The sequence below is a fragment of the Equus quagga genome, chromosome 22 (genome assembly GCF_021613505.1).
Source record: "Equus quagga isolate Etosha38 chromosome 22, UCLA_HA_Equagga_1.0, whole genome shotgun sequence".
Lineage (NCBI taxonomy): Eukaryota > Metazoa > Chordata > Mammalia > Perissodactyla > Equidae > Equus > Equus quagga.
In genome coordinates, this window is record NC_060288.1 from 31,742,717 (window position 1) to 31,754,704 (window position 11,988).

The 11,988-nt window shown below is 42.9% G+C and overlaps 1 protein-coding gene across 1 annotated transcript; it reads right to left on the bottom strand.

The window, feature by feature from the left end:
* Positions 1–10,074: 10,074 nt before the first annotated feature.
* On the bottom strand, positions 10,075–11,727 carry LOC124231842 (ubiquitin carboxyl-terminal hydrolase 17-like protein 6). The gene has a single exon (XM_046648840.1). It carries the CDS (start codon positions 11,725–11,727, stop codon positions 10,075–10,077), a length of 1,653 nt encoding a protein of 550 aa, XP_046504796.1.
* Positions 11,728–11,988: the final 261 nt, after the last annotated feature.

Sequence of the window (11,988 nt, forward strand, 5' to 3'; positions counted from 1 at the left end):
GACTGAAAAAGGAATAAAAAACAGATGACTCAAACACAGTACCTTCTTCCGCCAAGCATAATGCTTTCAGGTCAACTTCATGCTTTGAAAGACAGATGAACAGGCAAAGAGCCCACAGGATCTGCTGCTTTTCCACCCTGTGCTGCACGTACTGCCAGGGCCCCGAAACAAGAGAAATGACGGCATCTTGCCTCTTGGAAATAAAGACCCAACTTATTTGGCATTGGCCAATGATCCAATTGTACATAGTACATGCTAGCAAAATCAAAGAAAACCTCTTTGAATGAACAGCTACTTTCAACAAAATAATGAAACTCCAAATCAAATGACCAAAATATGTAGCATTTGTGTGTAATTTCCATCAGAGTTTAATTAAGAAGAAAGATTACTGACAATACCCCTTCTTGTCAGAATAATAGATCCATATATTAGATCTAGGAAAACTTTTGTAGTTTTATTAAAAAACTCTATCAAATACCCCTTATTAAAATAAAGTGACAAGTAAATAAGGGGTAGTTAATACATATTGTAGTGGGGAAAAAAAAATCACCAAAAGACACTTTCTCTTCCAATTAATGGATAATTCCATCAATTCTATTCAAAATCCCAAGGCATTTATCTTAAGAAATGAGGAGACAATTAAAAAATTAAGAAGTAAAAGAATGGAGCCAGAAATAGTATATGAAAATTTCTATAATTAGAGGTGTTAAAGGGATTTTCTTTTCTTTTAGAAAGGAAAGAAACTATTCTTGGGAAGCAGTTCCTGAGAGTGGTGGGTGCCACCTTGGTTTAATGGCGGGAGGGACCACGGGGCACAAGGCCAGTGGTGAGTGATTCAGGGGGGCACACAGTCCTTGGAATTCGGGGATGCAGGATGAGACCCCCAAGCTGCTATGGGAGATCCCAGTGTGGTCCCCTGCTACCCAGGGTGGAAGTGACCAGGATGGGACCTAGCCCTGACTACAGGGCTGTGGACTCAGGTCATGTGATCAGATTCATAGATGATTAAAGAAATACAAATTTAATAGTTGATACAATCGCAAAGGCATGCAAGTCACAAACTGTAGAAACTCTCCAGCCTGTCAACTGTATGGAAAAATGGAGACACTCCACCAGCAATAGTGGCAGTGGTATTTGTTGACCTGCTTTGTAGGACAAGAAGTTCCCTTGGACTAAATGAGGAATTTCCCCAATGAGGTTACTCAACATTTCCATTCCTGTCTCTTAATCAAAACCTAGACATGAGCCTAACACTTTCCGTGGGACTGAGGGCTAATGGAAGAGAAATGGTGAAAATAATACAAATATCAACCAATCAGAAAGGAAGCTAAAAAAGAAAGCTCCCATTCACCGACATAACTACATAGTAAAGGACTGCTACACTGAGTGAACTAGAGTTACAATTCTCCACATAGAAACTTCTCGAGAACAATGATTTGAGTCACGAGACAAAGTACAAAGGGAGCCATTCACAGAAGGACAGATATTCTCTGATGCCCTTTCTTTGAATTTCCAGAGCTGTCCAATTCAAACAGATATAAAAGAAAATGGTGGTAGAAAGGTCGGCAGGGAGGGAAAAAATGAAGACCTAGTGTTGAATAGACATGGAGTTTAGGTTGGGGAAAATTAAAAGCTTGGAAAATGGATGACAGTTTTGGTTGTACAACAACATGAATTTCCTCTATGCCATAGAACTCTAAGCTGCACTGCGTTAAATTGGTAAGTATTATGTTACACACATGTTACCACAATAACAATGATGCAAACTGGAGGAAGAAACAGGCATATACACAAACATTTATTTATCTTATAGAGAATAGATATTCTTACAAGTATGCATGTATGTAGATAGGAGTTTCAAAATGGGTGAAAATGCTAAACAAGACAGGATAGTTCAAGGCTTCAAGATCAGCTGAGATCAAGGCTGGGAAGATTAGCTTGATTGATTGATATCCCCTTCACACAGTCATGTGACCTTGAAACGCTATAAAAGCCTTCCCCCAAAGGAAACTCCCCCACTGACACTTCCTCAGTCACCTTGGAACCTGCATTGTGTCCAGGGCACTTGGTCTTCCACCCAACCTTCTAGAATCTACTGTCCTCTATGAGAACTTTCAAGATTCCTCTTCCTCTGAAGAGAATGACTTGTAGTGAGACACGTCATGGTAGTGCAAACATGTCCTCTACATGTCCAGGAAACTTGGAGGTGACTGTTGAATGAAGAGGAAAAGTCACAAGGAGCTGGCTACTTCTGTTGAATCAGCCACTGCCCAGAGCTGCTGGGTGTACAAATTGTGGAAACCAAGATGATACCTGGGTACAGACACACAGGCAGCACTGCCCTCTTTCATTGTGTGAGTAGAAGTTACATTTCAAAGGGTACTTATCAAAGTGGTGTGTAAAGTTCTTTTATATTGAAATCCGTTTTATAAGATTGAGTCAAATTGCGGAGATGACTTTTTTTTTTGATTTTTTGAGGAAGAGTGGTCCTGAGGTAATATCCACCATGAATCCTTCTCTTTTTGCTGAGGAAGATCAGCCCTGAGCTAACTTCTGTGCCCATCTTCCTCTGTTTTGTATGTGGGATGCCTACAACAGCATAGCGTGATAAGCTGTGCATAGGTCTGCACGCGGGTTTGGAACTGGTGGACCTTGGGTCCCCGAAGCGGAGCAATTGAACTTAATCACTACGCCACTGGGCCAGCCCCTATGGGGATGACTTTTAAACTGGAAGATAATAGGAGACTAGGAATTTAATCTATATTTGTCTACCAGTTTCTGAATTTGGGGACAGTGGGTAAAGGGCTCAAAGATGTGCTTTGCAGATTTTAAACAGTTCCCTGTCTTGGAATGAGATGTCTTGACTCTGTGGAATGATTTCAGTGCAAATTCTGATGTGCAATATTGTCATGGCTTTGTTCATTTGGGTTATCCAATGTCGTTAGAAAGTTGTATTGTAAAATGTTCTTTCAATATTAAAATTCTCCCAAATATGACATATTGTACATGATTTTTATTTCTAAGCATGCATATCATTTTAAAAATTACTTTTATTCACCTAAATCTCTTTCACTGGGTAAAGGGGAGCTTGATAGCATCCGTGGTTTCCTATAAATACACATGCTCGGGCACACCCAGCCCCACTGCATCAATGCATGCGTATTGACAGTGTGCCGAAGTGAATCTTAGGCAGATCAAAGTGAGGTAAGCATGACCTCACCTTGACCCACATCGGACTCAGTTGGGGAGATTTAATAAATATATATTTTTTAGTCCTATTCCCAGAGATACCAACTGGGGTGTGTTTTTTGGAACCTGGGCACTGGGATGTTAAAAGCTCTCCAGATGATTCCAGCCGGTGGCAAAGTTTGAGAACCACTGGAGGTGGTGAGCACAGATATCAGCTGAGTCACATGCTATCTACAGTTTCTAATTTGGGAAAAGATCTCACTAGCATCAAGAAAACTCACATAGCTCTGTAGAGGATTTCCTTCGGGAGAGTAAATGACCGCTCCTACCTCTCTATAGAACACCCATTGGCAGGTGCTTCATTCTGCAGAGGTCTGTGCCTCAGAAGCAGGGAAGTCCTTGGTTGAGTGCACAAGGTCTTGGCAAACAAGGGAAAAATCATGCGGCCACACTTGGGTGAAGCACTAGCCTGGCATAACTTCTGAAATGGTCCAGTCTTCTTGGGACCCAGGTCAGAGGTGCTTCCTTTCGACCCGTAGCCCCTTGTCTCATGGCCGTCATCCTGCCTCATTACTGTCTTCTAGAGTCTGACAAAACCAAAATCATTTTGCTCCTTATTTCTGGCAATGTAAAGACTCTGGAGAGACACTGAAAGATTTCTACCTTTTGGAATCCTTTGAGCATTACAGGAGTCAGGGAATAGAAGGGTCGATCATAGATGGTAATCTGGGTTTTGAATGATTCCAGCAGGGTTATGTGGGCTTTGATCTGCAAGTACAGGGATCAGGATGTAAGAAGATATGAAGCTTTTATTAAAACAGCATTGTTGCTGTGGCCACCCCAGAAGAGCCTGACGTCATTTCAGAGATAACTGTATTCCCTAAATCATTCTAGGTGATTTCTATGGGAACTCAGAGTTGGGAACCCTTTAGCTAACATTCCTTCTCACGCTCTAATGAACGAAGAAAAATCTTGGCTCTACAGGGCTCAATTCTAGAAAATTAAAATTTTGAAAGTTTAAGATGGACCCATAAATTTTCATTTTTAACTAGGTCCATGGTGATGGTCATCCCTCCAGACGTACTTCCAGTAGCACTAAGCCCGGGAAAGAAGGCACAGGACATAAGCCCTGACATCCAACCATCATCTCTCAACAGAAACACAGTGAGTTTCAATGAAGATCACCCATGGTCTCCCCCAAAGGTTCCATTATTTGCTTAACTTCAGGCAAATGAGAGAAGAATAGAGGAAGAAACAGAGTCTGAGCAGGGCAAGTTTCAGAAAACAGGATACGTTTTTACATTAAACAAACTTTATTCAGCAACTACTGTGTGGTTACAGGTTTGTTATAGTATGCTGTGTGTTTGTGAGTTCTTTCCTGGAGGTCTGACAGGGGCAATCTTGCAAGGAGATCCAGGCAGTTCTCTTGTCTGTTACCAAGATGCAGAGTTTGGATTCCTGGCCAAATATAGGTGTGGCAGGTTGTAAGTTTGGCTTTGATTTCACAATAGGATACTTGGCTTGAACCTGGGGATTTAGGGCAGGGCCATGGCCAAGTACTTTGGTGGCAGCCTGGGGAGCATCATGGGAGCCAACATTAGGCACTTTGTCTGTGAGCTTAACAAGGAGGGTAAAGTCCTGACCAAAGTACCAGAATGTAGGCTGGAGGGAATCCGTGGTATCCACTCCTTGACTATTTTATCCAGTAGGCAAAAAGAAGTTTAGTTGAAGTTTTTTGATAGGAGACACAGAAGGGCATCTCATGGCACTTTTCTTGAGAGTTGGCTGACCTGTGAGAACAGGATCTAAGACAGATTTCCTCTTGGAATTTGGAGGGGCATTGGTCTGCTAGGATGCTGTAAGAGAAGACACCGCTCCTAAAGTATGTATTAGAATTGCCTCTCAATAAATGGAACATGGAAGTCAACTAAACTAAAAGCTGCAGAGCAGGTAAAAATAAATTTAGCAGCAAAATTATTATAAGTGGTCATTTTAGTATGAAAAGAAATTCAACCCGGTTATGTTGAGGAGAAAATAAATCATAATATGAACCTGTTATAATTTTGTCATACTAAAAGTAAACATTTTAAATATTATGTCTTGTTAATCAAGTCAAAACAAGCTGTTTCTGTCTGGGAATGTCAGAGCTAATGCTGTTTTTAATGTGTGTGATGGACTATTTGGGACTATTTATTGCAACTTAAAAGATATTCTTGCATACAGGATTCTAGTTTTTGGAGGCATCTAATTTATCATTTGCATATGCCCCCTCTAGCATGGTGTTCACAACCATACAAGTAACCATAGACAAAGAAAGATTGAAGGTAAGGTGACAACTGAGGATACACCAGTAAACTGGAGTCTCATTGGAGAGAATGGAATTTTAAGGAGTTTATCACCCAGAAGAAGCCTGGGAGTGAAGCAATTCAAGGTTACCCAGAAGAGAAAAAGAGCAGGTGTACCAGGAATTCCAGGGTACTTAGAAGGGAAATGGAGCCTCACTCTCAGATGGCCACCACGTTCTATCAATTCTATCCAATTTTATTGCTTTATCCCTTGGAGCCTCCTTGGATATTCCTAAGTTACAAGCCTAGCTCAGCTGCAATTCTCGCCTGTTCTTTTTGTCCTGTCCACAACAGGAATAAAAATTCTTGGGGTCCAGTCTTCTTCAGTGTTTTAGGGTGAGGCAAGTACTGAAGTCTTGTGAACTCTGCTAGGAATGCCCTGTCCCTCATCTCAGAGCCATCCATCAACTACAGATAGTTGGCCAGTTTTCCCCATTAATTTAGGCTATTGTTTTTGTGTCTGTGATGTGCAAAGGTCCCACTTGTGCCCTTCTCTCTCCCTCTTAGTGTTTCTTAAAGAGTGGAATGAGCTTCTCCCTGGTTAGGACCCCTGAAGGATATGGGGTTCTTGTCTCTTTCCCTCCTGGGTGGAGGTCCTTTACTGGAGCTGGCTGTACACATGGTGGAGAGGTGCATAAATAAAGTATCTTTAGGGTACAATGACCTAGGATTGGTTACAACCTTCCACACTTTCTTTCATCTTTGTTTCTTCTCTCTTTCAGTCTTGTTAGAGGATCCTGAGTTCCAGAGCTTCCAGGGCTCTTTGGTTCCAAGTTCCTCTCTTTATTTGGCCCAAGGGCTAAGGACACAGAGCCCCATCTTAGCACTTCATGGGGCAGCTCAGGCTTCCTGTGGTGTGCCCAAAGGCTCTGCAGTCCTTGCATTGCACCTGTGGGTGGAAGACAACAGGATCAGTAAATCAGCAGAAATCACAGCCGCTTTCAAAGGCAATTTAAGGACATATTTTGCGATTTGAATATTGGTTTTGAAGAGAGGACATAGGCATGTGGCCCACTAGGTGCTAGGATATTTAAGACAGCATGGCCCTGACACAGAAAATGTTAGAGAGGGACACTAGGAGGAAGGATTAGAGAGTAATGAGATATATTTCAAGATCTGATAAACACCAGAGTGGACATAATAATAGGAAGTGAGGCCACTCCTCGGAGACTCTAAATGAGCAATCCGCCTGCTGATGGGATCCAAAGCCGTGCTAATTGTATGCGCTGGTAAAACTGAGTTACCCGTGCAGAACATCCCAGGCACATACCACTTTCTGGAGTCTGTGGATCCCGCTCATCCCGAGAGATTCAAGCCTCCACTTACTCTAGGATCTTCCTCCTCCTGTGCAGAGCCCTCTGTCCCACAGGTCCCCTCTGTCCTTCATCACGTTCTCCCCTGTGAGGGTCAATGATGCTGATGCTGTTTGTATTGACTTGCCATCTGACTTATCTCCTTGGAGCTTTCAGTCAGCCTTGCTCAGGTATTAATTCTTAGATGTCCCATTTCACATGAAAAGGGAAGATATGTCACGTCGACACAGAGAGAGCTGTCACTCACACAACTTCTCTACAAGTGGGGAAGATAGAGCCTCAATGACCACCAATCAAACCAACAACTGCTTTCTGTTTTTCACAAAGTGGTGTCACATGAGGAGACACTTACCTACCTCTGCCATGATGACCCTTTCCAAGATAGGACCCTGCCTAGACAAGACAAGGACTTACAAATGTCGAAGATCAATGTGTACTCAAGAATGGCTTGTTTTTGAAACTTCATGAAGGTTAGCACAATAGACTACAGTAGATAAGAGAAACACAACAGTTTTTAAGACATTCAAAATAAAGAATGATTCAAGAATGCTACCACTAACTTCTGGCCATGATATTTAAAAATCTGGAGTAAACTATGCTTTCCTCTTCAAAATTCAGATGATCACATTTGACCTGAGAGGAAGTAATTTCCAGCTACAACTTAACATAGAAAAAGGCTATCTCCCTTTCAGCCTGGGGGCCTCACTGCTGAAGGTGTGGACTGTTTCATTCACTGCTTTATCCTCAGTGCTCCACTTTTAAAATCGTTTCTGATAAGGGTGAAATGTATATGTTTGAATGAAGAATGAAAAATAAATTATTTAGCCTTTGATTTCCCTCAGCAAAACACTAGATTCCATAACTGCTTACATTCTACACAACTCAGGGGGATTTGAACATCACGTAATAATTTGCATTTGAATTATGTATGTTATCAGTTTCTCTCCTAAGACATATAATTACAACTTACAGAATCCCCACTCCAACATCAAAAGCCACATAGATGCCTATTTCTCCAATTAGGCTATTTTTTTGATGTGGAAACCAAGGACCAAAATTGTACTGGACACCACCCTGAAGTCCTTCTGTCCTCCTCCTGTGTGTCAGTAGATTCTCAGAGAGGCGGGCGCTGAAAAACTCTGCAGGACGTGACACAGCTGCCAGGATGCCTGAGGACTGTCTGTGGGGACATTTCCTCACCAGCTTCTTCTTAAGGGCAGGTGATCCTTAGCAGTAATCTGATGTAATCAACATGATCCAATCACATTGGATCCAATCACCTCCTGGAAAACATGTGGTAATTTGTTGTGTACCATTTTCAAATAGTAATGCGTATACTTCTAACAATATGTTTTTCCTGCAAGTAAAATCACGAACATTTATCAATATACTGTTTCATCCTGCACCTTACCTTTTGATCAGATAATAGTCCCTGAAGTTCTTCCTGCTGACACCTGTAGCCCTGGTTCATTCAGTTTCACTGTGGTTTGCCATTTATTCATATAGAAGCGTTGAGTTGCTTTTTTTTTTTTTTAACCCTTTCTCCTGTTGGCTGACACTTATAATTTTAAACACGTCTCTTCCAATGGAAATGCAGGCATGAGTATGTCTGGGCTAATGTCCTGGTTAATATGAACACAGAATAAGGAATGGGATGTCTGGATCATCATGTTCAGGCATTTTCACACGTAGTCGGAGTCCCAGCATTATTTCTAACCTTAAAGCCTGGCTTCCCATCTCTTATTGAATATTTTTATGTTTTATACTGTTCAGCCTTCTCTGTGTGATGTTACCCACTGGAGGGGTCATACTCAGTCAGCTGACCAGAAGGGAGAGACACAGGCAGGCGGGGGAGGTGCGTGGACTTCCCAGAGGAGTCAGAAAATATTGTGCTTGTGTGGATGGGTGTGTAGTCATTTCTGAGGAGCCTCCATGCTGTATGTTCACTCTCTCCACCATTTGTAGGAAAATGAGAACAGGTCCTGTGTCTTCAATTATTCTCAGAGAATGCTGGTGGTTCTGGTGGGGTGAGGATGCCTTCCCTGGGTCATCAACGCCAGCCCAAGATGCTCCTGGCCCTTGGAGACCGCATGTAAACGTTAACGTTAAGAGCTTCAGACAGGTAAGGGCATCCTCCCTAGGACACCCTTGGCCATGCAAGCACTGGAGGGACTGTGCCTACACATGTCTGAGGGAATCCCTTGGTGTGAACTTCGATATTTATTTAAAGAAAGCTGGCAGGTAACTTTTGATGACAGAGGCGGCAGTCAGGACAACTTTAAAAGATATTAATACTATGTAGCAAAAACATAGGAAAAACATATTTCTGAAGCATTTTGTTTTATATTATTTTATCCTTAAGACATTTTCATCTCCATAAAACTTTCATCAAGACAGAAGATTTTTGCCCCTAATTTCCAAATAAACATTTACCTACACTCTAACCGCAAAACTCTGTGCATCCAAATACTGTCTTCACACAGAACACAAACACACACTCCGCTCTTCTCTGAATTTGTTTAAAACACAAACTCTCTCCCAATGCACAATCCCAATCCATCCAAAGCCAGAAAATATGCACAAACACCCACATCCTCAAATGTACACACTCACCCCATACACCCCCAACACATGTAAACCACAAAATCTATATTAAGAAAGCCTCATGTTCACTAACCCATAATAATAATAATAACAAAAACCAAACCAAAACAAAAAAATGCGTCATCTCCAAAACTACGGAGCTTGCCCAGCTCATTACCCCCAAAAAACACTGCATTGGGCTTATTTTGACAACCCCAAAATATGTGTAATATCTGCCAAAGTACATTTAGTAGAAAATATGAGGTAAAATAAACATCGTTCTCCATGTCTGTCAAATGCACTCCAAATTCACTATTTGACAGCCACCAAAGTGATTTACAGGTATCCTACACTGCAAAACTTCAAACATCCCATCCCCCATCAGCAAATGACTCTTCAAATACAGCACAACTGGAAAGCCCTCAGACCCAGTAATAAATTTAGCCTTTTCCAATAACATCACTGTGGACAGCTACATCTCAAAGTCAGTATTCACAAGTTCACACAAATGCTGTATCCCATGAGCACACCCAGATAGACAGTCCTTCCACATGTCTAGATTACTCACACCTACAGCACACAATATTTCCTGTACATGCCTGAGTGAGCGCGTGTGTTTGTGTGTTGGGGGTGGGGCATGTTCATCAAAGCCTGTACCGAGACTGCTGGAATGCATCCAGAGACCTCTGTCCCTGCTTGTTTTTCCTCTTGGTAGCTCTGGCTCTCCCTCTGAGACAAAGGACTTTGCCCATGTTCATTGCCCCCTGAGCTGGGCTGCCCCTAGCTGAATTGTTGAGGCGGTAGTTTTCCTGTTCAGGTTGATTCTTCCTCATCCTATCTCTGTATTTCGACCAATGAATCACAACTGCATGGGCAGGCAGGGCAGAATCTATCCTCCTGAGGTTGAATTCAGGCTTCAGTCGCTTGTGTTCTTGGAGGGATCTCCACTGGTCTAAGGTGATTTGTTTGACTGATGTATCTCCCATGTGCTTCTCCGACTCAGGAACTCTGACGCTGGAGTCTCTTTCAGGCTCCCATTTGGCTGCAACCATGGTTGCGTCGTCAGCCACGAGGGATCTTGGTTTCCCATCTATAAACACACTCCCACTGTCTCTTTCTAATTCACTCTTCTGGATGTAAAAGAGGACATAGGCACATTGGCTCAGGGCAGAAGTAACGTCACAGGCGGTGACCTTAGCATCATCCATTTTATACCACTGACCATTTCCAGCTTTTATATAACAGAAGTAGTGTCCATTGTGACAACTCCACCCAGCATGGACCAGCACGGCATAGAGTACATAAAGGAGAGGTCCTGAATTCTGCTGAGACATGTATTGTTGCATGTCAAGATACTCAGGATACTGTACATCCTTCGGCATTTTGCTGCCTGTGAAATTTGAGAACCGTTTCAGTAAAAGCATAAGGACCTTGGAGGAAGTATGCAAAGTCAACGTCTTGGAAGCAGGCACCTTCTTTAGACACATACTACAATAATACGAATTTTCACCATCCAGCTTTTCAGGCTTCACCAACTGTTTCAAGGCTTGGTTCACACTCAGAGCTGCCTTGATATCCAGGGTAACGTCCAGGTAAGGGTCAAAAGTGTCTGAAACACCATGGCAGCGGAGACATTGGATTTGAGATCTCCAGTACCCTCCAAATATTTGACGGACTAAGGTGTTATCTGAGTGACCGTCTACCTGCTTGTACTCACTCAAGCATGCTTGCTGCATGGCATCCAGAGTGAACATCAGAAATTCATGAGCGTCTTCTTGCCGGCGTCTGTGGAAGCCAGTAACCAGTTCCGGCAGGGGCTGGATAACATCTCCAGGGTGGTAGAGGGCCCGGGTAATGTGAACTTGCATTGCACACAGTGTGCAGAATCTCTGATTCTGACAGGTTTTCGAGTGCTGCTGGGACAGCATATAGCTGGCCAGGGGTGGTGTGTATGTCAGACACTGCAGTGCTGCATTCACATAGCAGGTGTTCCCCATATTCTGAAGCCCAGCGCCAACCACATAAGGTCTCTTCCAACTCAGAAGACGTTTCTTTGTGGGAGCCGGCCCTGTCGACACAGGGGCAAAACCATCCTGCAGGTTGCAAACTTCCTGTGATAATGGCGATGGCTTCTCAAGTAGAGAGAGTCCCCAGTGGGCCTCAGCACCACTTGCACTTGACCAAGAAGGTCTGAGTGTTGGAAAGACATTGAACTGAGACTCATCCCTGGAGTGGAGAGAAGCAGGCTCCATGCCTCTGGAAGCAACGTTCACAAAATTTCTCATCTGGGACCTCATGTTGCAGAAGGATACTTTGCTCCCTGAGACAGTCTCCAAATGACACAGCTGGCCATCTCCTCAGCCCTTTTATGGCTCCCTCCAGCCACTTGATCAGGTTCAGTATCCACCAATCAGCTAGAAGCACTTGATTGGATTAAGTGTTTAGGGTGTGGTCACTCATCCCCCGGAGAGACTAACGGACATCTTTCAATTATTTTTATCTATAGAACACTGGAAACTGGTTTAATTGCTGGGATTATGTATAAATATGCTGAGAAT

Excerpts from the sequence above, each read along its gene's own strand:
- LOC124231842 (XM_046648840.1), bottom strand. The coding sequence starts at position 11,727 with ATGAGGTCCCAGATGAGAAATTTTGTGAACGTTGCTTCCAGAGGCATG.